This window comes from Fusarium fujikuroi, chromosome FFUJ_chr09, assembly GCF_900079805.1.
Source record: "Fusarium fujikuroi IMI 58289 draft genome, chromosome FFUJ_chr09".
Taxonomy (NCBI): domain Eukaryota; kingdom Fungi; phylum Ascomycota; class Sordariomycetes; order Hypocreales; family Nectriaceae; genus Fusarium; species Fusarium fujikuroi.
The window spans coordinates 2,031,117-2,057,371 of NC_036630.1; the positions used below are offsets into that span (position 1 = coordinate 2,031,117).

At 49.1% G+C, this 26,255-nt stretch overlaps 10 protein-coding genes and 1 non-coding gene, besides 2 other annotated features; 4 read left to right on the forward strand and 7 right to left on the reverse strand.

Moving 5' to 3' along the window:
* Positions 1–2,383: 2,383 nt before the first annotated feature.
* On the reverse strand, positions 2,384–3,178 carry FFUJ_09537 (uncharacterized protein; the record flags this gene model as incomplete). The annotated part of the gene is made up of 1 exon (XM_023568549.1): positions 2,384–3,178. The coding sequence occupies one exon, from the start codon at positions 3,176–3,178 to the stop codon at positions 2,384–2,386; it is 795 nt and encodes a 264-aa protein (XP_023435730.1).
* A 3,525-nt stretch (positions 3,179–6,703) lies between these two features.
* Positions 6,704–6,775, forward strand: a tRNA (tRNA-Cys).
* Positions 6,776–6,896: 121 nt separating this feature from the next.
* Positions 6,897–6,968, forward strand: a tRNA (tRNA-Cys).
* A 381-nt stretch (positions 6,969–7,349) lies between these two features.
* On the reverse strand, positions 7,350–8,484 carry FFUJ_09536 (uncharacterized protein; the record flags this gene model as incomplete). XM_023568550.1 has 4 exons in its annotated part: positions 7,350–7,415; positions 7,472–8,114; positions 8,225–8,381; positions 8,433–8,484. The coding sequence occupies 4 exons, from the start codon at positions 8,482–8,484 to the stop codon at positions 7,350–7,352; spliced, it is 918 nt and encodes a 305-aa protein (XP_023435731.1).
* A 710-nt stretch (positions 8,485–9,194) lies between these two features.
* FFUJ_09535 (uncharacterized protein) lies at positions 9,195–10,371 on the forward strand (the record flags this gene model as incomplete). XM_023568551.1 has 4 exons in its annotated part: positions 9,195–9,202; positions 9,266–9,578; positions 9,634–10,098; positions 10,153–10,371. 4 exons carry the CDS (start codon positions 9,195–9,197, stop codon positions 10,369–10,371), a joined length of 1,005 nt encoding a protein of 334 aa, XP_023436237.1.
* Positions 10,372–10,482: 111 nt separating this feature from the next.
* Positions 10,483–10,598, reverse strand: FFUJ_scaffold11.rrna2. Its single transcript, XR_002792845.1, has one exon. It is a non-coding gene; the product is annotated as a ribosomal RNA (ribosomal RNA).
* Positions 10,599–11,246: 648 nt separating this feature from the next.
* Positions 11,247–12,820, forward strand: FFUJ_09534 (probable cytochrome P450 51 (eburicol 14 alpha-demethylase); the record flags this gene model as incomplete). XM_023568553.1 has 2 exons in its annotated part: positions 11,247–11,441; positions 11,495–12,820. 2 exons carry the CDS (start codon positions 11,247–11,249, stop codon positions 12,818–12,820), a joined length of 1,521 nt encoding a protein of 506 aa, XP_023435732.1.
* Positions 12,821–13,084: 264 nt separating this feature from the next.
* On the reverse strand, positions 13,085–14,230 carry FFUJ_09533 (related to protein phosphatases; the record flags this gene model as incomplete). XM_023568554.1 has 2 exons in its annotated part: positions 13,085–13,187; positions 13,242–14,230. The coding sequence occupies 2 exons, from the start codon at positions 14,228–14,230 to the stop codon at positions 13,085–13,087; spliced, it is 1,092 nt and encodes a 363-aa protein (XP_023435733.1).
* A 752-nt stretch (positions 14,231–14,982) lies between these two features.
* Positions 14,983–16,596, reverse strand: FFUJ_09532 (uncharacterized protein; the record flags this gene model as incomplete). XM_023568555.1 has 2 exons in its annotated part: positions 14,983–15,960; positions 16,009–16,596. 2 exons carry the CDS (start codon positions 16,594–16,596, stop codon positions 14,983–14,985), a joined length of 1,566 nt encoding a protein of 521 aa, XP_023435734.1.
* Positions 16,597–18,115: 1,519 nt separating this feature from the next.
* FFUJ_09531 (uncharacterized protein) lies at positions 18,116–18,933 on the forward strand (the record flags this gene model as incomplete). XM_023568556.1 has 2 exons in its annotated part: positions 18,116–18,336; positions 18,405–18,933. 2 exons carry the CDS (start codon positions 18,116–18,118, stop codon positions 18,931–18,933), a joined length of 750 nt encoding a protein of 249 aa, XP_023435735.1.
* A 1,680-nt stretch (positions 18,934–20,613) lies between these two features.
* Positions 20,614–21,537, reverse strand: FFUJ_09530 (related to YPC1-Alkaline Ceramidase; the record flags this gene model as incomplete). XM_023568557.1 has 3 exons in its annotated part: positions 20,614–21,260; positions 21,326–21,399; positions 21,458–21,537. The coding sequence occupies 3 exons, from the start codon at positions 21,535–21,537 to the stop codon at positions 20,614–20,616; spliced, it is 801 nt and encodes a 266-aa protein (XP_023435736.1).
* Positions 21,538–22,254: 717 nt separating this feature from the next.
* FFUJ_09529 (uncharacterized protein) lies at positions 22,255–22,836 on the reverse strand (the record flags this gene model as incomplete). The annotated part of the gene is made up of 1 exon (XM_023568558.1): positions 22,255–22,836. One exon carries the CDS (start codon positions 22,834–22,836, stop codon positions 22,255–22,257), a length of 582 nt encoding a protein of 193 aa, XP_023435737.1.
* Positions 22,837–23,874: 1,038 nt separating this feature from the next.
* Positions 23,875–25,511, forward strand: FFUJ_09528 (related to galactokinase; the record flags this gene model as incomplete). XM_023568559.1 has 2 exons in its annotated part: positions 23,875–24,509; positions 24,566–25,511. The coding sequence occupies 2 exons, from the start codon at positions 23,875–23,877 to the stop codon at positions 25,509–25,511; spliced, it is 1,581 nt and encodes a 526-aa protein (XP_023435738.1).
* Between the last annotated feature and the right edge of the window lie 744 nt (positions 25,512–26,255).

Here is a 26,255-nt window from a genome sequence, read left to right on the forward strand (position 1 = left end):
TTTGACCTGATCGGCTGGAGATTTGTGTCTCCGGAGGGGGGGTCTTCTAGCGCAAAAATCGAGGTTCATTGACGAGCAAGGGGATCGTCACCATCGACAGCCATCCATCCATCTCGCGACGCAACACACACAGCCAGTGAACCACAAGGTCATGGTCAAGGAACAGGGGGCCCCAGTCGGATCAAGTACCGCCAAGAGCCTCTCAGTGGGGGCTCGCGGGGCCATTTGATGCGCCGCTGCTTTTATCCAGAATCTTCACGACACCCAAGCCGGACAAGACGGCAATGTATTTACCAAGACTCAAGAGGTCTGTCATGTTGTTCTATTCAATATTTCGAACCTGATATTGTAAAGCAAGCACCAAGATATACTTATATAGGCTCAGCCAAGTTTTGACGCTTCGAATCGAGACTCAAATATAGTCTCACGACAATGGCCCAGATCACATCTCAATAAGCCCTATCTTGGTCCGTACTCGTCAGCTTGCCCTGTCCTCCATGCATCTTCCTTGTCCAACGCCATGACTTTATTTTCAATAACACTGGTTTGGTTCCACTTCTCGCCTCAACATCTTTCTCTACATAGTACTCCGTAATACACTTTCCTTATGCTCACCCACACTTACGATACGCACTTGTCTTGTATCAAATTTCGATGAGAATGGCATCCAAAGCCTAACGATGCCTAATCAATAGTCTCACAAAAGCAACCAGGCCGTATGATATGATATGGGACCAACGAACGAGATATGCCGCTAGCCGTTGATTGCTTGAATAGCCTCCAGGTGTCCGCTCGAGACGATAAAAGTAGCGTTCGCATACCATATCCCGGCAGTTCCGTACAGGAGATAGAACCTTGTCCTTCGGTCTCCAACACGAATTGGCATGTCTCCATCCGAAGAAAAATGAACACAAAGAACAAGATTGCGGGCAATGGATATGACCACCTAAAGACCCTCTAGCCAATAACTGTAGTTCTTGGCACTGTAGCATTCCCTCAATGACGACTTTGCAGCGCCAACCTCGGTTTTATCATCTCGAGTCATTTGTTCATCGTCTCGAGTGATAGACTGATCCGCAACACGATCATCGTCACAGATGAACATTAACGTCGAGCTGCATCGTCACCCCACGAAACCGTGCTCATTCAAGGCGCGTCTCTCGCTGCAAACGGCGGCCGAAAGGGAAACGACCCGGCTCTTGTTTCCTCTCTTGATTTGTGCATCTGTTCCACTAAAATTCGTGCGAATCCCAGTCCCCGGGCTCTGTTGTTTTTGGCACATGGTTTGAGGGTCTGTCAAATCAAGGTTAAATTTTACCGCTCTGGCGGCAGACAACCTTATTTCCCTGTCGAGCTGCGAGATCGATTTTATGCTTATTATTTGTCACGAAACGCCTGAGCTGCCAATGGCTGATAAACGTGGCGTTGAAAACGGCCTAGTGAGGGTTCTTGGGGGTCTAGATCAGGAGCATTTGGCCCAGGCCCTTCAACTTCTACAGGCAGAATCACTCGGGCAAGACTCCATCCAGTGTCACTGTAAATCCACAAGATCAAATTGAACCCATCGCAATCGCCTTGGTTTGTTGACGTCAGTGAGAACGATAGAAAGCACGCTACCCTGTTTCCAGCAAAGCTTCAGGCTCTTTTCACCTTGAATCTGGGTTTCTTAACTCCACAGCAATAACCACAAGGTTAATACACCGCTCATTCTAAAAAGAGATCTACCAACCTCCTGTACGACCTGTGAAGGCATCATGTCTCACGCACACAACTTCTTGCACGTTTTTGAAGAGCGCACCAAACTTGAAGAAACGTTAGTTGACGTTGCATTTTGCAAGTCTTGGATATCTCTTGGAGATCTGATGGACCCTAGATTTTGGTGCAGCCAAGAAGCCCAGAGATGCACCCCAGGCTCGCGAGTCACTCGGCGCCAAGGGCCAAGCTCTCATGTGAAGTCGCCAAGAGGTAAAAACGCACCAGGTGGTGCAAATCCACAAGAACATGATTTTACGATAGCTTCACTTTTATCGCGATGGAGTAAATGCATATTCCGTGCTGCAGGGTTTTGTGAACACGAAGAACTGGCGCCACGCGAATGTGTTACTCGATCACATTGCAACCATGCGATATCCTTCACCGCAAACCACTGAGTATCGTGTGCCACCTTTCTCAAATCACATGCATCCAAGGCCGGCCTTGACGAAGTCAATCTTGAAGGGTATTCTGTTATTGTCTGGCTATCTAAATGCATAACGACGTGAGCTTCTCTCACTTCCGTTGGCTTCTATCTCAAGTTGTTACACAAATTTACCAACTCCCTCGGTCAAACAAGTACAGTGATCCTTAAGCCCTCAAAATTGAATGAACTACAAGCTAACTCTCTCTAGTTGACAACCATGTACATGATAGCAGACATGGCCAAAGAAGCACACATGAACCCAAAGCTGGGGCCATGAACAGAACCACCAGCCGTTGTGGGCGTAGGAGTTGGCTCCTTGCTAGCTGACGCCGCTGTGTGGCTAGCAGCACTCGGCTTTGTCACAGAGGTCATCATGCTAGGAGGAGCAGGCATGGGAAGAGAGCCAGTTGGCTGGTCTGTGTCAATTGCAAGAACAGTGCTCTTGGTGGCAAGGTCCTCGTCCACTGACGACAGGGGTGGTCCATCTAGACTACCGTTTGACTTGTCGTCTAAAGAACTGTGGCCAGTCTCAATTAAGACATTCTTCAAAACCTTGGTAGAAGAAGCAGAGGTCGTTGTTGTGGCTGGGGGCTGAGTCTTCTCAGGCTCGGGCTCCTGTTTGGGTTGAGTCTGAGGTGCAGACTCGGGTTCCGATTGAGGCTCATCAACATCTCGACAGAGAACAGCAACAAGATTGCCCTTTTGACCGCGGCTTAGAAGTGATTCTGAACTGGCTGAGACGTCACCACATGATGCTTGGATGAAGCCCTGGGCTTGTTGAACTGAGTACTTGCAAGCAGCACTGCATGCCTTGCCGTCGGTGAAGTCTTTGGGGGTGCATTGGGAGAGTGGTGTATCGTAGGCTTGAACACAGGTCTCTGGGAATGACTTGTCACTGATAGACTCAAAGTCTGACAGTTTGAGGGATCCTGCTGAGGCGGAACCAGCCATGAGAAGGAAAGACAGCTGGAGCCATCGTCTTGTAGATTGTCCAGTCATTGTGAAAAAAGTATATTGTCTTGTGTTTAACAACAAGAGCTGTAGTTTTTCGGAAAAGAAATGCTTCGACGATAAAAGTATCGAGAGTATACGTTCAATTATATGATTGAATGATTGTGGCTTGGCTCAAGCACGAAGCATTGATATCATTCGATCAATAAACTGGCAACTCAGTTGAAACGCGCTAGAGTGCTGACAACCAGGCTGACGGGACCAACACGCTGAAGGAGTTGGTCTCGAACGACGAATCGAAGCTGATCGTGGGCAGTGAATGTTTATGCGTTGTGTTTTAGTGAAACTACCCTTGGGAATATCGTTTCAGCGGCAAGATTGAGTATAAGCCTCGAACAGATGGGATGTTTGAGGATGATCAAATAAATTAGTTGTTTGTAAGAGACGGATCGATTTTTAATGCTTCTGAATGAAAGGAATTTGATCGGCGTTTTGTGATGAAGTGTTTGTGGAAACGGGAAATGAAGGTGTCGTAGGTGATGGTTGTCTCGATGTTGAGATGCGCGACAAGTGAATTAATGAGGGTGTAATGCAGGCGATGATGATGTTCGATGAAACGATAAAGAGTGCGCTCGAAGAAGTAAAAGTAGTAACGATGAAAAAGAGTCCAAGTATTGTTTGTGTCTTGATGGAGTCAAGCGTCGAGTGTACAGCACGGCACAGTCTTGCAAGTGTAAGGCGAGGGAGCACAGCTTTCCTCTGGTTTCACAACTGAAACGAGTGTTGACAAATGTTTGCTCTTCTGTCGAAAATGGGAGCAAAGGAAGGAATACCGAAAATGGGGAGAAGGGCGAATATTTGATTAAAAAAATGAAGGGAATGCACAAAATATCGGGCGGATAGTATGGGGAAAGGGTTGAGGAAAAGGATGGAGAGAGACAGGACGATCAGGGAGAGGCACTATGGACTACTATGGAGCATCTTTTTACAGAAGGGGATATCTAATGCACATCACTAGCTCAGAGTCTGGTCAAGAGGGCGCATCACAATACAAAAGCACCGACTTGTCGTGAGAAGAGGGCCAAGCCATTGGATGGGCTCCGCAATGATCATCAGGGGTGCCTCTTGTCAAAGTCTGAGCCTGACGTCACACGAGCCATGAGATGTTGAAGTCGCTGTGTTTGCTCTTGAAACGACAAGACTTACAACGGGTAGAGTACAGCATTCCTTGTGCCATCTGAACGGCGTGTTTGCCCTCGTATTCTTCTTCGAGCCCTCGGTCTAGACGAGACTGGATGAATCCACAGAGAGAGAGAAGGAGAGAGACTTTGTTCGAGAGACAGTTCACACGGCCAGACTTGTTTCAGAACCGTTTGTTTCGGTTTCATTCGTGCCGACGCACAGACGAATCAAAGCCTCGAGCGGGGATGCCAAGATGATGAGAAAAAAAGGAAGAGAGAGGCTGCTCGAGTCAGGATTGCTTCTAGTCTAGTGCGCATGGAAGGTTCTTTGACTATCGCTATAGCTGAAGCCTTTTATCGATAATATCTGCTCGAATATTATCGAATAGTCCTGCTGAGGAGGCATTATCGAGTCCTTATCCCAATACTTGGACCCTTGCTGAATCCCTGCAGTAGCCTTCGCCCCCAGAAATTGCATCCTTTGGCGGATCGAAAAGTGGAAATGCCGTCCCAACGGCGACATGGTACAATCAGAATGTGGCGCTGTAAACTTCCGGCAAGGTACTCTTTTTGACCATCTCAGGTCAGCTTACGAGCAAAATACGAGAATATTTACATCCAACAGAGAAATCTGAGCATTCGTAGTTTGTTTGTGCTTGTTTCAGAGTCCTCGGAAGCCGTTCGGCAGTCATAGATCAACGCTTAGATCAGCTCTCTCTAACCCGTTTGCTCACAAGATCGACTGCACTATTCCGCCAAGGGCACGACCCTTTGAATCAAGCCGCCCATTTGAGTAAAGACACGACATATCAGGCAATGCGCTCCCTTTCTGCCTCGGCAAATCAAGGGGGAGTTTATTCCGGCTTGGTCCAGGGGGACTTTTTCCCTTTTCTTCTCTTTCTCGAGACTTGTGATATCGCTATAACGGCTTTCGAGGCTTCTGGTCTTGATGAATACCCTAGCTCAGCCACTTGGACGCGAGTTCCAGGGGTTGTTTGCTGCCACTACCTAACACACATGTTGCCAGTTACGGGTAGCACCAGAACTCCAAAAGAATGTTAGCCAATGGGGACGTTGGATAGCATCGTCCCTTCAAGCCCCATTCGCGATGTAGACCTGATACTTCTGGGCGGGTTCACAAACTTCATCGTTTGCGAACTAGTTGAGGACAACGGCTTTGTCTGTTCATGCTTCGAAGCCTGTCACTTGCCCCCCTCAGAGTGCGCCTCTTGAACTTTCTTGGACAATTGGACTCCTTTTGGACGAGCCGATTTGTCTTGCTGGTCATTTGACAGTGACAGGGGTGTGAGGGACTCGAGTTTCTACCCTCGGGACGATGCTACCAAATCACGGCTTCGACGTCATTGACGTGTGATATGACAAGGTGCTTCCAATATTCATTCATGAGACAGAACTTATACAGTGGGATCATCTCATATTTCACCCTGTCATCTCCCAGATCCGCCAAGCTGGCTCGGAACTGGAGTCTAATCTCGCCAAAGAGAGATCGACACTTCACTTTCGTCACCGCGATGAGAGGGAGAAGGGACTCAGAAAAACTGCCCCTCAAAACTCAAGGTTTGGGTTGAGTTCATACCTCACTGGAAAATGAAAGCACTTCGCTTCGCAATATTGGCTGAGCGGCACTTTACGTCGTGATGTTAGGAATGGAATGTTATGAAGCAGTAAGTTCAGGTCAATAAGTAGGCGCAGCAGGAGACTCGAGTAATATATTTAATATTGAAGGGTCGTTTCCATGTCAAAGCGCTGTTGGTGATATCTCTGTGCGTCTGCAGCGCGCTTTGAAGTTTGGACTGTTGGCTGGCAGACTTTTCAGGTAAGGATCAAGCACGAGAGCTCTGGGATGCATCTGGGTTATGGCCATGCAATAGTCAAATAGATAAGACTTTTTTAATGATATAATTCGCATCTCGGCCATTTGACTGTTATTACCTGTCGATTTGGCATATCGTTACAAACTGTGCACGCGGTTACTGTTCTAAACACTTACAGCACTTCACAGAATACTGGTACTGCAGACCTTGACTGATTGGCCGTTTGCCATCGGTTGTGGCAAACGTCCTGTGAGAAGCCGTCGCGAGTCAACACAATGACATGATCCACGATTATCGCGGGAACCCCGGCACGCAATTGTGGATGTAATGACACAATAGGTCTGTATAACCGCAGCCCAACTCCAACTCCAACTCAAACGCAGACTTTTCATCATCATTTATTATTCGCAAGTTCAAGGACTTTACTCACCAACACCAGAACCTTTCCAGATCAACTTAGGAGGGTGAAATATTTCTCTTACCCTGAAGCCTCGACGAAAATGTTTCTTATTTCGCATGTCTATATGCTAGAGTTACAGAAATTATTTGTAAGAACAGGATCGATAGCTCAGTGGTAGAGCGAGGGATTGCAGATCCCTAGGCCGCGTGTTCGAACCACGCTCGATCCTCTCTTTTGCCGACTCAACGACCCCACGACTTGGCGTCGTGTCCCTTTTTGTGCCTCAACGCCACGTCTGCATCTAAGACATATATGCACAACCAACATCGTCAGAAACAGCAACAAGTCAGGGATCGATAGCTCAGCGGTAGAGCGAGGGATTGCAGATCCCTAGGTCGCGTGTTCGATCCACGCTCGGTCCTGACCTTTTGTCATCTGTTGGTGATGACTTGATCTTTTTGCTTTAGCCGATGACTCTGCTTCAGACGCTCACGACGTGCATGTTCGCCAAGAATCGCCTCAATTTCATCGTGTAGCCAGTTATTAGTATGGTACGGCGACCTGTAGATAATTGGACTTCTCACCGGTATCTTTTGCTATCGACCAGCCAGATACCGAGGACTTCTCTCCTTGCGGTGCATTTTACACAATCACTAATCACTTTGCCACTCTACTGTTCTGATTATCTTACTATATTGATATTTCCTAACCTCAGGTACCATAGAATGATTACTACTAGCCCGAGAATTATATGTTAATTCCTTTAATTGGCATGTAGTGTAAGATATAGAGGCTCCTCTAGTCTACAAGATATTGACAAGATCACTTGAAATTTGATGAACATTCACACCAAAATCTGAAGGGGTAGTCTGTAATCCATGTTAGTTCCCACCCATTTCGTAAAGAGACATGCAAAACCTCTTACCTGAAGGTACAGAATACCGTCCTCAATGACAGTCTCATTGTAGGACTTCTTAGTCTTGTCTACAACCCGAACATGAACAGCATGCTTGTCCATGGCCTCGAGGAGTCCCTCCTGAAGCATATCATCCTCACCGAACTTGTCATACTCAAGCTGCGAGACAAAGCCTTCAAGATAGGAGAAATGAGATCTTCCAAAGTTTTCCTCCCACCCGCTATCCGCACTAGCCTTGCCCTTGAGCTTTTCAAAGTTGGCTTCAAAGTTAGGGACGATGGTGATTTCTTGACCGAGAATCTTGTTCAGCTTCTCTTGAATCTGCTGAACGTTGGGATCATAGTCGCTCCTGATAGAGGCTCTGGCAACAAAGCTCATGGGTCGAACAGTTGAAGGAGCCTCATTCAGGGCCTTGGTGATGTTGTTGCTTTCAGCAGCATGGTTGGTGTTGGTACCCAAGTTGCCCTGGGTGAAGAGGATGATAAGTTCGCCCTCGGGACCAACCTTGGTTCCACAGTAAGAGACAGTGTTCTTCTCATCAAAGTCCATGGTCAGGACATGGCCGGAGCAGATCTCGTTGATTTCATCCCTAGTCCCATCTCCATTTCGTTCAATGAAGTACTTCAACTGATCTTCAACGCCCTCAACGTAGCTAAACAGAAGAGGCAACAGTTAGTAAGTTACTACGACGACCACTTGATCCACTAAGAAATGGTTCTTGCGGATAACCACCAAGGTGGACGGCTTCAAAGGGAAACGAACTTGACAATGAGATCACCCATGGAGGTGTGGCCCCAAGAACCTTCTTCGGCATAAGGATAGAGGGCTTTGGGATCAATGTTGATAGTCCATGGCTGACCAAGAATCTCTGAGAGCTTCTTTTCGTGGTCCTCCTTGGTGTTCTCCCAGCTGTCTCGGACTGCAGTCTTGTCAGTGATACCATCACGGCTGGTGTATGGAAGATACTTACTGTTCTTGCGGACAGCAAGGGGCAGTTTCTCAGCAGGTGGAAGTCGAGACATGATGACAGAAGAAGGGGATCTTTGTTGTAAGTTGGTAGACTGTTTGAGAGAGTTGTTGATACTCAGATCAGAGTCTTGCGGTGCGAGACTGGTTTTTATGCTTTTTTCTGGCATCTGAACTCCTGACGACCTGCCATATCAGCCTAGTCTCAGAGTCTCAACCGGCAACTGAGGTGCCGGTATTGTCTGAAGCTAGACTGTGTATACAGTAGTCAAGTTGCAAGCGTGTAACACTTGACAACGCCAACATTTGCCATGACAAGGCTTCAATCCAGCCTGTGGCCAATAGCACGTGCTGGAGTCAAGGGCAAATATGCATTTCGCAGAGTTGACCAAGTTGCCCATAGCCACATGGCGTTTTCCCCATGCCGAGAGCTGCCTAGAATGAGGACCCTGCGTGTAGCTGCCTAAGCCCTATTGGAAGGCTGCAGATAGGAATGCTGGGGAGAAGTTGCGGTGATGGTTGGTTTTTAATCTGCCTTACAACGCCAAAACGCCCAGCTGAAAACATAGCGCTTCTTAGCGTGTGAAACCCCGACCAGCGTGAAGCCGCATTCCCCTGGCAGAAAGAGGAGTATCAACTTCAGGGGTTCATTTTTACCCGACGGCGGGTAAATAATAATGGAGAGATGAGTTCATCATCTCTCGCTTTATCGTGGATCTTCCTCATCTCAAGACTGAACTCTCCATCGCATATCGTAGCATCAACCATGTCTCTGTAGGTTGACCTCCGCAGCGCTTATCTCTCATTGGCTGGTTTACTGATTCACGCAACTATCAGCCCACTTAAGGCCAAAGTCTCCATCCGCGATAATTGGGAAAAGCCCGAATGTCGTGTTCAAGAGTCCATGAAAAAGCTGAAAGACGTGCTCGGACTTGATGTTTACTGTGAGCCGCAATGGCAGATTCTTGTGTCCGAGCTAGAGAGCTTTTGGGAAGATAAGGGCGAGCTGGTTTCTTCAGTGGCATCCTTCGTCCATGTTTGGTTTGAAGCACTCACCGAGTTGCTTGATGATGAGGCTCATGAGGCTTGGACGGACACTGTACTTACGAACATCAGAGAAGTGACTTCGAGGTTGAACTTGACGGTCGAGGTATGTTGCTCACTCTCGTCGGGGGTTCAGAGCTGGCTGACGTGGTATATTGCAGGTATCAGAGAATCAACGACCTTCAACCAAGTGGTCTGATGCACAACTGGGATTCGTTCTGTATATCTCCAAAGATCTAACTCATCAGCCATCTCAATATTTCGGTCTCTTTAAGGAACAGCTTCTTGAATGCTTCGAAGAAAATCGGACGCCCAAGACGTTGCCCATCCACTCCACCACGGGCGATGAATGGGCAGATGTTGGAGCAGAAGATCGGGAAGAAGAGCCTGCGAAACCTTCTAAAACAGACTACAAATCACCAACTGTTGATTTTCTTCCGGACCCCAACACTATGCCGAAGCCTAGTGCACTTTTCCAGCAAGCTCCCTATCACCTCTTCGTTTATACCTCGGCATCGAACAGGAGCCACAAGATTGAAATTGAATGTAGCCACAGCCAAACTTTGGAAGTTTTGGCCGAGTACTTGAAAAGGTGGACAAAGACTAATGTTAATCGTGTAGATAAGGTCAGTATCTCTTGTGTCTATAGTATTTTGACGCATATATCTAACACATCCTAGCCTCCTGCGGTGGAGATCACACTCAACCACGCCGCCTCTGGCTTTGGACTCGAGTGTGATAAACTCACGCTGCATTGTGAGAATAGATATGGACCTGTCTACAACATATCTGCTACTGCAATTTTGAATTTGGTTGAGGGAGTGTTTGGGTATGAAAGAGTCTATGGCGATTCCACTTCATGGCACTACCGAAGGGACACACCGTTCAAGAAGCGATGAAGGATGAGCTATCGATCAGCCATGTGTCTTCAGGCAGCCACGTGTGTTTAGACAACCATATGTTTTTAGTTTTAGCATATAACGATCATAGAGTCGAATAGCAAAAAGAAAAACATACAACACCGAGGATTCGCTGGTCGTCACCGACCCAACTACTAATTCAGCACTTATCAGTTTATCGAACGGAGAGCGGACGGGATCCCGAGTTGTCTGATAGCTATGGTCGTATGTGCTTTGCTTTGCCGTTGCTGGACACTATAAGGAAAAGGGTACTTGGCCGCGACACATGACTTGATCAAGGGGCTACCCACTCGGCTCCGACAACGAAATACACAAACGGCATAACTAAACGATCGTTGCTAGACTAATAAAGCTGCTTCTCTAAGTCGAGTGGAGTTCCTATCTATAAACTGACTGTGTTCAGAACGAACTGTGACAGAGAGTTGCTTCAGATGCCAAGTACGAATACGAATGCGAACAACCCTCAAACGTATTCGGCATCACTATAACCTTCCTTTGCGGTGAAAAGAGGGATAACATCTCCAGAAACATATAAAAAACCCACTTCAGGGATGATTCAGGCTTACGATCGGACAAGAGCCATTGGTCGACGTTGAGATCGCGAATCCTTCTGCGTATCAGGATGTGATAGCCGAGAGTACGGATAAGCTCCAAGGCTTTGACTTATGGCGAAGCTTGGCTTGCGTTAATGAGATATCTGAAGCCAGTCCGGGCTGAGAGATAGGAACCACAATGGAGCTGGCAGTATTGTTTTCCTCGAAGGGATCTGGCTCTCCTTTTGTTCATATAAACTCCCCAAGTCCCTCAACTTTACAACTCATCCAACAAACCGCAGCCATCTCTTCTCTTTCCAGATGTTTCCACTCCTCTACTACCCTCTATGGGCCTTTGTTTCCTGTCTGGTTATCATCACTGTCAACGTCTTATACCAGAAGCTCCCTCGAAATGCCAACGAACCTCCATTAGTGTTCCACTGGTTCCCGTTCTTTGGTAATGCTGTTGCTTATGGACTCGACCCTTATGGCTTCTTTATGAAATGCCGAGAAAAGGTTGAACCTAAATCATCCTTTCGATTTCTTTCTTCAACTGACTTCTTTTCTAGCACGGCGATGTCTTCACCTTTATCCTCTTCGGCCGAAAAGTCGTTGCCTGTCTTGGTGTTGATGGCAATGACTTTGTTCTCAACAGTCGACTTCAAGACGCAAACGCCGAAGAAATATATGGTCCATTGACAACGCCTGTCTTTGGTAGCGATGTCGTATACGATTGCCCAAACTCGAAGCTCATGGAGCAAAAGAAGTTTGTCAAGTTTGGTCTTACCCAGAAGGCTCTTGAGTCCCATGTTCAGTTGATTGAACGAGAAGTGCTGGAGTACATCCAAGCTGTACCGTCGTTTTCTGGAATGTCTGGCACAGTTGATGTATCCAAAGCAATGGCTGAGATCACCATCTTCACTGCTGCCCGGTCTCTGCAAGGCGAGGAAGTTCGACGGAAGCTTACCGCCGAGTTTGCCGATCTGTATCATGACCTCGATCAAGGCTTTACCCCTGTGAATTTCCTGTTCCCTTGGCTCCCGTTGCCTCGTAATCGACGCCGAGACGCTGCCCACGCAAAGATGCGAGAAACATACATGGACATTATCAACGAACGAAGAAAAGGCGGAGGAGACTTGGAGAAAGGAACTGACATGATCGCCAACCTGATGAATTGCGAGTACAAAAACGGGCAGGCGATTCCAGACAAAGAGATCGCCCACATGATGATCACTCTTCTCATGGCCGGACAACACTCTTCGTCGTCTGCTAGTTCTTGGATCATACTTCATCTGGCTTCATCCCCTGACATTGCTGAGGAACTCTACCTAGAGCAACTCATCAACTTGGGTGCTGGTGGCGTTCTCCCACCTCTCCGATACTCAGACCTCGACAAGCTTCCACTTCTCCAGAATGTCGTCAAAGAAACACTCCGTGTTCATTCTTCCATTCACTCCATCATGCGAAAGGTTAAGAGACCTATGCAAGCACTCGGATCCCCTTACACCATCACCACAGACAAGGTCCTCCTCGCTGCGCCGATTGTCACAGCGTTGAGTGAAGAATACTTCACAGATGCCCAGAGGTGGAATCCTCATCGATGGGACAACAAGCCCCAGGAGGAGGCTATGACGGACGAGATGATTGACTACGGCTACGGTGCTGTATCTAAAGGAACCAAGAGCCCATATTTACCCTTTGGCGCTGGTCGACATCGATGTATCGGAGAGAAGTTTACTTATGTTAACTTGGGCGTTATTGTCGCGACCCTGGTGCGCAACTTCAGACTGTCGACTCTTGATGGCAAGCCTGGTGTCCCGGCAACTGACTACACTTCTCTCTTCTCAAGACCAGCCCAGCCTGCGTACATAAAATGGCAACGCAGGAAGGCTTGAATATGTTGCAATGGGGGGAGGCGAGCAGTTGTTCGCATGAATAAGCGAGTTCAATAGACAGCTTCGGTGAGTGCATCACATATCGATAGCATATCCGAAAAGGACAACATGATAGTAGCTACTGTTTCTATTGTAGAAGTTGATTCAAAAAGAGGAGCATGCGCGCGGCTTCGTTTTCATGTTCTTCAATGAATCTTCACCCTTTAGGTATCACCTTGCAACCATGGTATATAAAAAAGATGCCCTATTTGCACAATTCCATCTCTACTGTTGCGAACCGCCTTGTCCGTTGGCACCGCCGGCACCGGCACCGGGACCACCAGCACCTCCGAAGGGGTTGCCACCGCCGCCCATCATGTTTCGGGCCCTGAAGATTGAGTTAGTGACTATGGAAGTGACGTGGGCCAAATTGGTAACTTACATCTCTCCGATCTGAGGGTCGGACATGAGGCTGTTCAGGTCAGGCATACCTCCACCAGTCGAGTAGCGATCGGCCATCTCGCGTAGACGGGGGTTGCTCATAAGGTTGTTCATAAGGTCAGGGTTGCTCATGAGCTTCTGAGCCATGTTTGCGAACATTGGGTTGCTCATGATGCTACCGAGATCGGGCATACCACCGCCCTGGCCTCCGGCACCACCACCGCCGAACATGCTGGCAAGGTTACCAAGATCGGGCATGCCACCGGCACCGAGATCACCACCGGCGCTAGGAGAAGCACGGGGAAGAGAGTCCTCCTCAGCCTCCATCTCTTGAACACGGCGCTTGGCCGTCTCGTAGCCCTTCTTCATAGCGTCAGAGCCACCGTTACCCTCATGCTGGATACCGCGGTCGTAGGCCTCCATAGCACCACGAGCATCGCCTAGGGCGAAGCGAGCAAGACCAAGTCGGGACCAGGCCTTAGTATAAGCGGGGTCGATGGCTACGGCAGCCTCGGCGTCAGATCGGGCAGAAGCGTGGTCCTTGTTGGCCGAGTGGGCAGCGGCACGGTTGGAGAGGTAGACAGCGTTGTTGGCGTTGATAGCCAGAGCCTGGGTGTAGAAGTCGATGGCAGCGCGGTAGTCCTTCTGGGCCATGGCAGCATTTCCCTTTGACTTCAGGGCCTCAGCCTCCTTCTTCTGCTCATCGGTGAGCTCGACGGGTGCAGGTGTAGGAGCAGCAGCGGCGGGCTTGTCGGCGCGGGCCTTCTCGAAGACAGAGTAGATCTGGAGGAGGTTCTGAGATCCGATGGCGGCTTGGACAGCGGAGGTATCGGAGGGATCGACCTTGAAGGATTCGGCGATACAGTTGATAGCCACATCGATGGAGTCCTTATCGTCGGCGGTGAGAGTGCCGTCATTTGTCGAAGCGGAAAGGAAATCGCAGATAGCGAGCGCCAGGCGCTGCTTGGAGTTGTGAGTAGACGCCTGCATGAGAGTATTAGCCACATGTCAAAAGAGTCATGACGAGGATGCAGTGCAGCCGTGGTTGATTTGATACTGCGGGGGATTGAGCTGACCATAGCGAATGGAGAGAACCTGAAGGACAGGTGAGAAGGGAGGTGGAATATAAATGGATGGAGGGCAGAAGATACAAGTCTAATAGAAAAGATCCAATTGAAACAAGAAGAGGATATGATTCGGTGAGACAAGAGGTCAAAGTACAGTAGATCTCAGAAGTGCAGGCAAAAAAGGGCCCCGCGGTTGAGGCGTGGAGTTTGGGCTGGAAGGTTCCACGTGGGGCCTGGGAGCAGCCGAATCTGTGCTGTAGCTGCGGGGGAACGACACCCGACAGTCAATCTTAGTAGTATAAATAAAGTCTCGTATGCCTGAGATCCATGATATTCGTAGCCAAATTTATACTTTGACTTTAAATGCCCGCCGGAATAGCACTTCATACAACAGAGTTTCAGTTCAAGGGCTGTCGTTCGTCGTAGTACATTGGCCAATGAAAGCATCATCAATATATAAAACTTCCTGCTAATTCAAATGTGTCTGAGGCTCCAAGAGTTGAATGGTTTATTCTGGTGTATCTCTGTAGTATCTCGCCGTAGCAATGCCCCTTCACTCCCGAAGCAAAAGCCCCTGGCCTGGCTATACAAATCCATAACGCCGGTCAATGCAATCATTATAACAGCGTCCGTCCGCCCATCTCTCCAGAGCGGGCATTACCCATCTCGGGCTTCTCATTTCCCGGCTCGTCGTCGGGCTCTGTCAACGTTCTTGACCTTCCTATTGCCTATAGCAGCTACCTTGCGGTACTTGGTATACAGTCTAAGAAAATCCTTGAGCACGACGTAGAGGCATCCGCCAACGAGACTTCGCCCCCATTGTTGCTGGAGCAGTCCCGGACGCATAGTGCTTCCGCGTGGGAAAGAAGATGCAGCAGTCCATTGCTTAGGGAGGGCTAGGCGTAAAAGCTCGCCCATGGCAAACGACACACCAGGAAGGATCAGTGCGCTTACTATGGCATTAGATACTCCAGATAGAATCGTCCCTAGACCGGGTCGGCGGGCGGGCGGCGCTTGGGGAGCTTCATGTTGGTTTTGTTGAGCAGCTTCATCCCCATTTCCTGCATCAGGTACAACGGCTGGGACGGCAACCGCATCATGGGCTGGTTCTTCGGGAATACGGGCTGGGTTATGAGGCCCGTCTGCTGCCCCTTGATCCTCCTCACCTGTCGGACGCGGCACAGGTGCATCATCGACAGGTCCCTGTGGAGCCATTTCGTTTTGTCCTGCTGGCCTAACATCAAAGCCTTCCTGGTCATCTCTATCGACCTCCTCGATGACCAATTCGATAACAACTCCTCCGCCCTGCTCACCATCCGCGTCCTGGCCGCCGGCGCCAGCATCATCTTGGCCGTCCTCATCGATGTCATCGCCTTCGAGAGCTTCAATGAGCCCATTGAGAAAACCCACAACACCGCCCTCTCCGTTCCGTTGTTCGGGTTGTCGCTCATTGGCAGGAGGCTGATCTCGTCGGGGTTCGACTGGGGGAAGCCCCATGATCTGCCTATTAAGGTTGACTTCATAGGGGAAGACAAATTCGCGCCAAAGGTTGAGGTAGGCAGACCGCACGTACGGAAACACTGCCATCGCGAGTTGGGGTGATGGAGGCCAGGTCAGGAAAGTATCGTCATGCATGACTTGATAGACGCCATACTAGTGGTTTGTTAGTAGTTGCCAATATTTGCTAGAACCCTAACTTACCAGTGAAGCCGTAGAGAGAAAGATCTTATTCCCAAACCAAGGCATAAGCTGTCCGACCAGCAGAGCCGGTCCCACGTTGGTTAAAACCAGTGCATTGCCTAGTCTTTCACCCCCAGACATCAAAATCCGTGATGCCTCCCCGTGAACCCAGATCTCATGACCAAGGACATAGTCGACTAGAGCCTCACGGCCTGAGAAAGCCCACATAGCGAATGCGCCGTACATCTGAAGACTGAACTGCACTCCGAGTGTGACAGATGAGAGCAACATGAAAGGACTCGCGCGAGTGAACTTTTTTGCGACGGCATCCGTCATAACGACGATAGGATCCCATAGTCCTTCCAACTGAATACGATCCTTACATACTGGGCACTGGAGTGGTTTGTTGGAGCGTTCACAATCCGTTACCCATGAAAGCATGCAGTCTTGGTGGGCTTCGAGAGTGCATCCGCAGGGATCGACCCATGATCCCGGGGGATCTGAGGGATCTTCGTCAGTCAAACAGATGAAGCATCGTCGGGGCGCATCGGCCGGTTTCGATGGAGGGAGAGCGGCTATGCCGGGTGTATCTTGAGTTTCTGACGGCATGGCTGAATAGCAACCTCGGGTCGCGTGCCGATCGGGTAGAACGGTGGTTGTAGAAGTGAAAGCGGTTTCGATAAGAATAGGTTCTATTGCATTTTATGGCCCGTGTATTGAGAAAGTAAAGTCTGTTCTAGGAATGAATGAGGGAACAAAAGAAAGCTTTGTCTTGTGCTGATGATGTTTGAAAGTGGCACGGCAGTGGACGCGGCGGGCTGACCTACCTAGGTAGCTGGAGTGGAGCCTGACATCACCAATAACTAAACTCCCGCTTGCCTCGGAGTCATGGATGCTTGGAGACTGGGCGATCTCGGAAATAACCAATCAACGCAAGAGTCTCTTTTCACAACTCATACTCATTGCAATTAGATAGCAGTGCCGAGTAATTTCCTCTAACAAAATAAACCTCTGAGCATATTTTCCAGATGTGCCGTACAGTTGAGCCGATCGATCAGCTAAGGTCACAGGGAAAGGGAGACAAAACCATCAATACTCTCATCTTATGGGAAACAACCTCGAGATTACGGGAGGATTATTGAAGTTAGATATACTACAAGGCAAATGGGAGATTGTGCTCATGTTAGAATACCAGGGGATAGACATGGGTTAATGACAAAATTCCTCATATCTCGAGGATACCATGCCTTGCAAACGACCAGTCCTGGTGAACGCCAATCGAACCCTCGTTGAACGGTTATGCATGATATCAGCTTGGTCAGGTCTCCAACCTGATAGCTCGTATATCATTCTGGTACAATGCAAAAATGTCAGCACTTACTCACTGATAGTCCTGTAGCAGCACTCGTTATGCTTGTTATCAACAGCACTTCATGCATCCCTAGGTGTTTGGGAGCGACAACGTTCAGCGTGGCACACTCTCGTCTGTTTGGATGGACGCCATGTTGACAAAAGATCTTATCTGACTCACTTAGAACTCATAACGGGGTCCAGGGTTGTTGGTGTACCAAAACAGATAATAACACGCAGTTTGTGGACATGGTAGACGTGAACAACTCGCAGGCTGTAACTTGGCTGTCATAGAGAGCTTTACCCAACACCCCTGCCATCATTAACCTTCTTAATTTCCGAGTTCCTGGACCTTCAATGGGAGCTAGTGATGTCTAACAAATCGGCAGAAACGAATATTGAGTTCGTGGAGAAACACCGTGGCGCACTTTAACATTCACCCTTGTGACAGCATCCACTGTACCAACAGAGTATCTCGAGGCCTATCTACTGTGAGCAGAGGATACTTATCAGGTAACCATAGTATTAATCCATATGTTGTGTTGTACGATATTCCAAGATGCCGATGTCATCCTTCGATGCGGCAGTATGAGCAAGTTTCGGCCTCAGGAAAGCGCAAGGTTGTGAACCGGGCTTTCGACCCAAAAACAACACAGCCTGTCCACTGATTGTCACCGTATTACTCGTAATGCACCTTGAACACCGGTTGAAGCCCATTTAAAGAGTGCTCCCCGCCTCTCTCGATGTTTGAGGAGTGGTGTCGCAAGAACTCGCAACCATGGCGCCTACGCACAAGACACCATTCGCACTGATCCTCACAGAGTTGGCCATTTCGACCACGGCAGTGACTCTATTTGGTCTCATGTATCCAGTAGAATTCAGATCACGACTATGGGAGAGCGGTGGCGAACAAGGATGGAACTCCAACCCTAACAAGCGGATCTACTATTACGCCAACCATCAGGAGCCACCTGAAGTGCCTCTGATTTGGAGCCAAAGGTACGATATCCAACATCCTGATATTAATGTGTGTTGATAGGGAATATACTGATATTGGGCGTCTCCAGACTCTACACCTCGAACCTCGCGATCGCCATCCTTGGGTTGGTCGTCTTCTTCGCCCGCACCGCCATGTCACATCTTCGATACCTCCCCCGCTGCGTAAATAACATCTACGATGCGATCCTTCTGGGGCTCTGGGCAGTGAGCATTGCAGGTCAAACGTCGAGCGACTTTACCGACCCTGAACACCCAAGTCCACATCCTTGGTACCTAACCAGAGGGTGTTCTGCGGCGTGGAACAAAACCCAAGGGTATTGCCAAATTGCACAAGCGAGCTTTGCCATGTCAGTCATAGCTGCGATACTATATGGTGCGAGGTTGATACGAGAGGCTATGTTGACAGCATACGAGAGAGGGCAGCGTCACCAGTCCAAGTGGTCTGTCCGGGATGTTCAAGAGGTGGAATCAATAGCGGGTGTATATTTGGATGAAGGAGGGGAATCCGAGGCCGAGTTAACAACAAAGGAGGATTGGCAGAGTATGGCTTTGAGCCCAGTTCTAGCATTCTTCCCGTCTTCGGACAACCGTTGGTAGCTGGTGGCTGTTTCCAACTGGGCCAGCAGAACTATCTTTAAGTTTAAGATAATACATTCACAATACAAGCATGATACATCATCGTCAAGAGTTCAGACTGCAATTTGTGATCGTCATTTAGTTCTGAGACTTGCACTTTAGTGCCGACAAGAAGCAATGAGTGGATCCATCGTTAACCACCATCCGAGTTCCCATTCCCCATGTCTCATCCATCAGGGTTCCCGTCGAAGGCGTTGAAGAATAGTTTATTTGTGCTTGATTGGCATACGTTAGTCCTCGGACCGTTGAGATATGCACCAGACCAGGGAGAACTTACAGGGCAGCCGGCGCAGGTGCAGCTAGAGCCGCAGCCACAAGAGCCAGAAGAAGCGCATCCACAGCCAGACATGATGACGGTTGTTTTGAAGGTTGGTGTTGAAGATTGTGTGTATGTTTGTTTGTTTGTGAGTTTGTGATGTGAAGTTAAGATGTGGAGAGTTGATTGAGGAGAAAGAAAATAGTGGGCGGATAAGAGGGGAGGTTCTTTTAAAAGACGGCAGGCCGAGGGCCAGGCTGATTCACTGACGGCGAGCAAGAAAGGACCTGAAGGAGTCACGGCGGGTCAAAATCAGTGGTTCGCGCAGTTTCACACCAACCTGAGATTCCCTTTGGCCGCCTAAAACGACTCCTCAATGGCTCGATTTCTCAAGCTTGACCATTCTCATCGGCAGATCTTCCCAACTGAGTGTAACTAAGGTACTTGGTGCACCTCGCTAGGAGGCGTCGAATGACGTGGGGAGTCAGGATCATGGTACTTGATGATTGGTGCAGTCTAATGTTTCCTTTCCTTTCCTACGTCGGAAGATCAATGGGATGGAATTCACCGAGTTCCGATGGAGAAGTGCGCTTCTAGATCATTAGCGACTCAGTGTTATAGTCTAAGTTGTTCGTTGCTTGTAAAAACCACGTCTTGGGATAAGTTCAGTTCATGAGTGCCTAGCCTCAGTCAAGTTCACAGACCTCAACTCACATTAAGTGCCTCCTCGGCTCTATTATAAACGATCAGTCCTTACATAGATCCATCTATATTCAATTTCCTGACTATTATACTCCAACATACCACACATTTTTGCTCTTTTCCTCGCACCGTCTATTACCTGTATCTTAGACCTAGGCTGTCCCAGGTCGGCGGGGTATGGAGGGGTAACTGTCTCAGGGTCCAAACTGATGTCTGAATGTCTGATATTCGCCTCAGTTACACAAATCCAAGATATTGTATCATTATCCTGCGCATTCTTGCTCAAGATTTGATCCTTGTAAACGCAAGATCGACTATCATTTGAAGATATTGGTACCTGCTCATTTCGATGCCACCAGGTGCGAATAAGAAACGACAGCTCGTATCACGGCTGTAAGCATTTCTCACGTAACCGGCCAGCAAATGCAATATTAGCTCAATATCTCTTTGATCCTTGAACGTGCTGAAGTTGCCCGACCCTCATAGAGATGTAGCACGACAGGGTAGGCAAATTTAGGACGTTTGTCCTAACCTAGTGATGAAAAGACTTGGGTAACTTAGCACAAGTTTAGGATACCTTCTGCTGGGTTTATTTTGATACCTTGTATCAAGGTCCGATGTTTTCTTGTTTCCTGAGGCTTATAACCCTCCCTATCCAACGCCATGCGCCTTTGATTATCCAATCATTCTTTCTTTTCCCGACTCACTTCCTCGCGAACCTCTCTCACTACATTCATGAATTGGCTCGCACCAAGAGCCGTCAAAATATGCCACCAGCCGTGGAACTCGAGAAGCCAAGCCCAGGGCAGTCCAATGCGCTGTCGAAAGTTCCTTAACTCAGCGCAGAATTCAAGATCGAGGTTCCAAATGAAATATCCAAACAGGCAGGTGAACGTGGCAGTCCATACTCGGATAGACCAATCGCGTACATTCTCTTCGGAAAATGCTGGCTTGGCCCAGTGGAATAGATAGCGAACACGCACGCCGATGACGATGAGCGAAACCCAGAAGCCAATGACCTGATAAATAATCTTGGCAGATCTGACATAGAATACCGAGAAGGAAATGAAGAAAATTGCCAGGACGATCGAGATGTAGCGAATATTCTGAGGGGACTGTCGTAAGATGACGAGGGAACGAAGCATCGACCAAGACAGCAACAGCATTGACAGTTCATCGACAAATTCCAACGTCTGGCGAAGAGTCGCATGGAAGAGAAATGAGCCAAAGCCAAGGACCAAGAGCGAGAAAGACATAAAGTCCCATTTCGGGTCAAGCAGTCCACGGCTGCGACTACGCGAGCCATACATGGACCGAAGAGCCAAGTAAACTACAGGCCAGAAAGGTCAGCTGTGGCCAAGGATCCGGATCTTGCAGCCTGACACAAGAACTTACCGTACGTAACGTTTGTCAAGGCATTGATGAATTCGGCCAAGTAGAATGTCACAGCATAATCTTCCTCACAAAAGCTGCAATCATCAAGTCAGTGAACCATTCATACAATTGGCAGCTAGGGTGACGTCGTACTTGGCCCTGCTAGTAGGGGGACTCCAGGCACCATCCAACGAGTGAGGATCGCCGTCGAAACGAAGGTTATGGTGTCCCATCTTGGCTATATCTCGTCGGAAAATATTAAAGACTAAGGTTAGTTCTCCTCGTTGATTTCTTCTTCTTTGCTTTGGTCGTCGAGGCGTGAAGGAATGAAGTTGCCAGTGGTCGTTGGCTCGGGGATAATCACGTGGCAGCATTCCCTGCTCTTTCTCATCGGCGACCCGCGGCTCATGATGAATCACTGACGAAGAAAAAAAGCCTGTATTTATTATTTCCTGGTTTTCTATGAAAGCGGCCAATAACTACTGTTTCAACGGATCATGAGCAGTCTATCGTGCTGCCATTTTTCGCACAGAACCCGCTTTCTCGTTAAGGACTGAACAGGCAGACAAGATGGGCAGACAGTGGGTGATAGAGGGGCGACTAGATTCAAGACAGCCTCGGTTACTCGCGTCCTCTCATGATCTCTCTCGTCCCTTGTAATTCCTCCCAAGAATTGTTGGCCATTGCGTGTTCTCGCTCGGGACCTTCTGTTTTCGATCCGTGCATATCCCCTTATGAATTGGCCACGTGGTGGTTGTAGAAGAATGACTGGTAACCAGTCAGATTTATGATCTTTTGATAAGTATTTTTTTTCTAAACTTACCATCAACACAGCTTTTGAGAGCTCAAAATTCTTCCAGGTCCTGAAGCATCTTCACTTCTCAGTGACCCTTCACGACTCCGGTGTCCGGGACATAGATGGGTCGTGGGAGCTGTCCAGCCAAGGCGTACTACACCTCACGATGGGCAAACTGCACGGCCTCCACGGTGAAGAGAGTGGCATCAAACCTCTCGACTCCCTTGTCCTCCGTCTTTCGCTCCCTTGCCACGTATTTTCGCGTTCGCAGGCAAACCGACATTGCCCAAAGGTCATCGCGCTTGGCCTTGGTAGCAATCAGAGGAGCCATCCAGTCGAGGTAAGCCGTGATACCAGAGCCGATGGCATCGGGGACGCGTATGATTCGTATGAGCCCGACGACGTGGTGATGAAGGCGTGGCGACTGCTTCAAGGTGGCCTGGCTGTAGATCCAAGGCTGGTACAGTCCTGGCGGTCCTTTGTACATCTCGGGAGGGGTGAAGCGGAAGCTGTACCACGTCCCATCACCAAGCTCGCGGTGCCAGTAAATTCCCCATTCGAACTTCTCGGAGCCTACAACATGTTGTGGGGTCCCCTCCAAGCCTTCGAGATGTACAATCCCGATATTGCTTGAGTCGACGTCGTAGATATGAGCAATGGTATGAGGTGGCACCTCGGGAACGGAAATAGTCATGTACAGCGTGAAGGGCTGTAGCTGTTGGATTGGGTAACTCATCTTGGGGCCTTCTCTCGTTTCGCCTCTGGTGTAGGAACCGCCGACGATTTGTTGAAGTGAAGTCCCTATGGATGCTCAGGCGTGTTTACAGGGTAGGCAAACGAACTCGTGATGGAAATGATAGAATGCTGCTGGAGTTCGTAGAGCGCAGGCTCAGATTGTTTGGGCACTGGCTGTCAGCTGTCCGTAAATGGTTTGCAAACAAATGGCCAAACAACTGGTCATGGTCATGACCATACCCGCCTAGCATCATCGTTTGCATCCGTCTGTAGCGTAAATTCGTTGGATGGTGTGACTTGAAGGAATTGAGTTGATATGATACCCTGGACTTTGGCTGCTTCAAAATTCTACGATCTTGTATCGTAGTATTTCGGAGTTTTGATCGTATCATGAGTTCTCGTGCCTGGAGACGACCCCGGGCATCGGCATGATGAGCTCTTTGGTCTAAGCAACATCCATGAGACGAGCTATTATAACGGACCGACCATTTAACAACCGCGCCTATCTCTGCGCAAAGAGAACCGCCAACCCCACAGCAGAGCCACTCCGTCGCGCAACTTAGCCGTTACGGTGCTCGCTAAAGCGCCGAGAACTTGACCACACGATCAATTGCGCTACACGTTCTGGGGAAGCTCTTATGCTGTACGCCGATAGGTGGGGATATATTCGGGGGTTGTTGAGGGGTCGAAAAGAGCATGCCAAAGTGTTTAATGAGAATTTTCAGCTCAGACTGTCCTTAGACACAAGTTTTTGACCCATTTGAGGATCACAGAGTCTTTCATATATAAAGTGCACGACCTTTGCGACAACTCCAATAGCAAAACTACAGAAACTCAATTGCAGCAGTAGAAATCTACGTCATATCATCAATCAACAGCTGGTCCACGATCCCCCGAGGGGCAATAGCGGGGCATTTAGAAACCTTGCAACGACAGCTTCTCACGCGATAAAGCTTGCGACGAATACAAAAGCTCGTAATTGTCGCTTCTGAAGCAAGGACGCCAATCACAAAGATATACCGTATCATATACCTTCATCATGACCGGTACCGTGCCCGTTGCCAACGCCTTGAGCGACATCTATCCTGCTGCAGCGCTCGCTGAGCAGGGTCCACGATGGAATAACCTTCTCAGCAAGTTTGAGTCTACCTACGGACATGCTGCTTCTTTCGTCGCTCGCTCCCCTGGAAGAGTTAACATTATTGGGGAGCACATCGACTACTCTCTCTATTCGGTGCTGCCCATGGCCATTACTGCCGACACCCTTCTCGCCGTTTCCGCTACACCCGCCGCCCAAGACGTCAAGTCCTTTCGCATCCGCATCGCCAACGTTGAGGATGACAAGTTTGAGGCCGCTGACTTTGAGGTCCCCTTTGAGGGGGATGTTTCGATCGACGCGACCAAGCTGGAGTGGACCAACTACTTCAAGAGTGGTCTAAGGGGTGTGCTGGACCTGTTGAGGAAGAAGTATGGAAAGGATTTCAAACCATGCAGCATGAATTTGCTTATGGATGGCACTGTACCTGTTGGTGGAGGACTTAGCTCGAGTGCTGCTGTGGTCAGCACGAGTTCACTAGCTATCATGTTGGCCAATGGTGAGAAGACGGTGGACAAGACTGAGCTGACTGAGCTTGCCATCGTGAACGAGCGTGCGGTAGGAGTTAACTCGGGAGGGTATGTAACATTGACCTTCAACAACGATCGCAATCTCACTAATAACGACCCAACAGTATGGATCAAGCTGCCTCTGTCTTCTCTGAGAAGGGTGCCGCGACCTTCGTTTCATTCAGCCCAAGCCTCAAGGCTAAGCCAGTTCACTTCCCTCCCACAAATCCCGAAATCACATTCGTTATCGTGCAGTCCTTTGTCACATCAAACAAGCAGGTCACAGGCCCCATCCACTACAACCTTCGTGTAGTTGAGTGTAGCATCGCTGCATCCTACCTCAACGCGGTTCTGAATCCACCCGGCACACAACTTCCCGAGGATGCGGGACCCCTGGGCGTCAGTCTCGGAGGTTTCCATGAAACTTTCTTCTACCACCAGAACGGCTCAGATTACTCCGCTGCCAAGACCCTGACCAAGGAGGAGGAGCTAGAGAAATTGATCGAGATCACCGAGAAGACCCTGACACAGGAGGAGGGATACACACGGGAGGAGGTAGCCAAGGTTCTGAACATCACGGTCGAGGATCTCGAGAAGCGTTTCATGTCCAAGCTCCCAGTACGTGCCGAGCGCTTCAAGCTCCGCCAGCGAGCTCTGCATGTGTTCAGGGAGGCACACCGAGTTCTTCGTTTCATGAAGCTGCTCGAGAACCCTGTCCACACAGGCGCTACCGACACAACCAAGTTCAACAAAGAACTTGGTTCGCTGCTGAACGAAACCCAAGTATCATGCCGGGATTTGTACGAGTGCAGCTGTCCCGAGCTTGACGAGATCTGTGCTATTTCCCTTCGGGAAGGATCTTACGGAGCCCGTGTGACCGGTGCCGGTTGGGGAGGTTGCAGTGTGCACATGGTGCCGGCGGATAAGGTCGAGGCTGTGACACAGGCCCTGGAGCGGGAGTATTTCTCCAAGAAGAACTTGACGGAGGAACAGAAGAAGGGGGCCGTTATGGTGAGCCGGCCGGCAACCGGAAGTGCCATCTACTATGTCAAGGACGGCGTGAAGCCTTAAGGTGTAATCTTAATACGGATAAATATGTGTAGCATATAATATGTATAAGCATATTAACAGTAAATAGTGCATCGAGGAACAAAAAGCATAAAGTGAACGGCAGCAAAGGTCCGGCTGATCATACACATGGTCAAGGGTTCAAGAGAATTTTGCAAAATGTTGAAATTGAATGTCACTTGGGGGCCTTTTGGGCATATATCCCACCTGAGGCCCGAGAGCTTGGTCAGTCCTTGTACGAGCAGATCACCGATGTGACGCGTCGTTCTGGCCTGGGCTCTTGAGCAATTATTATCCGTAAGTGGGAGTATTACCCTATTCGAGGGACTTATGTGAGGCCCCGAATATGCTGGGCAAGCCTACAGGGCAAGGCAAGGGAGAGAAAGAGTGCGATGTCACGCTTTGAATTGCCGGACGCGATCACACGCAAATGCCGAGATGACAACGAAACCTTAAAGGGATGAAGCATACATACAATTGCGCTTCCGGAATGCACGGCTTGCGGTGACAAGAGGGCACTGTTGGACGGAAGAGGACAAGCTAAATTTCCGGTCAGGGGTGGTCTGTTTTTAGGTGTCTAGAAAGATGAAGAGTGACGGCGTGGTTGTGGCGTTGAGGTTTAGGGACAGTATTTAGAGTTTCCTCTAATTATTGAGAGGGTGACAACTTGGACGTTGCAGAATCAGACCTGACATGGGTACTTAGAACTCAGAGAGCCTTGGGAAAATCAAGATCGACAGGGTCGCT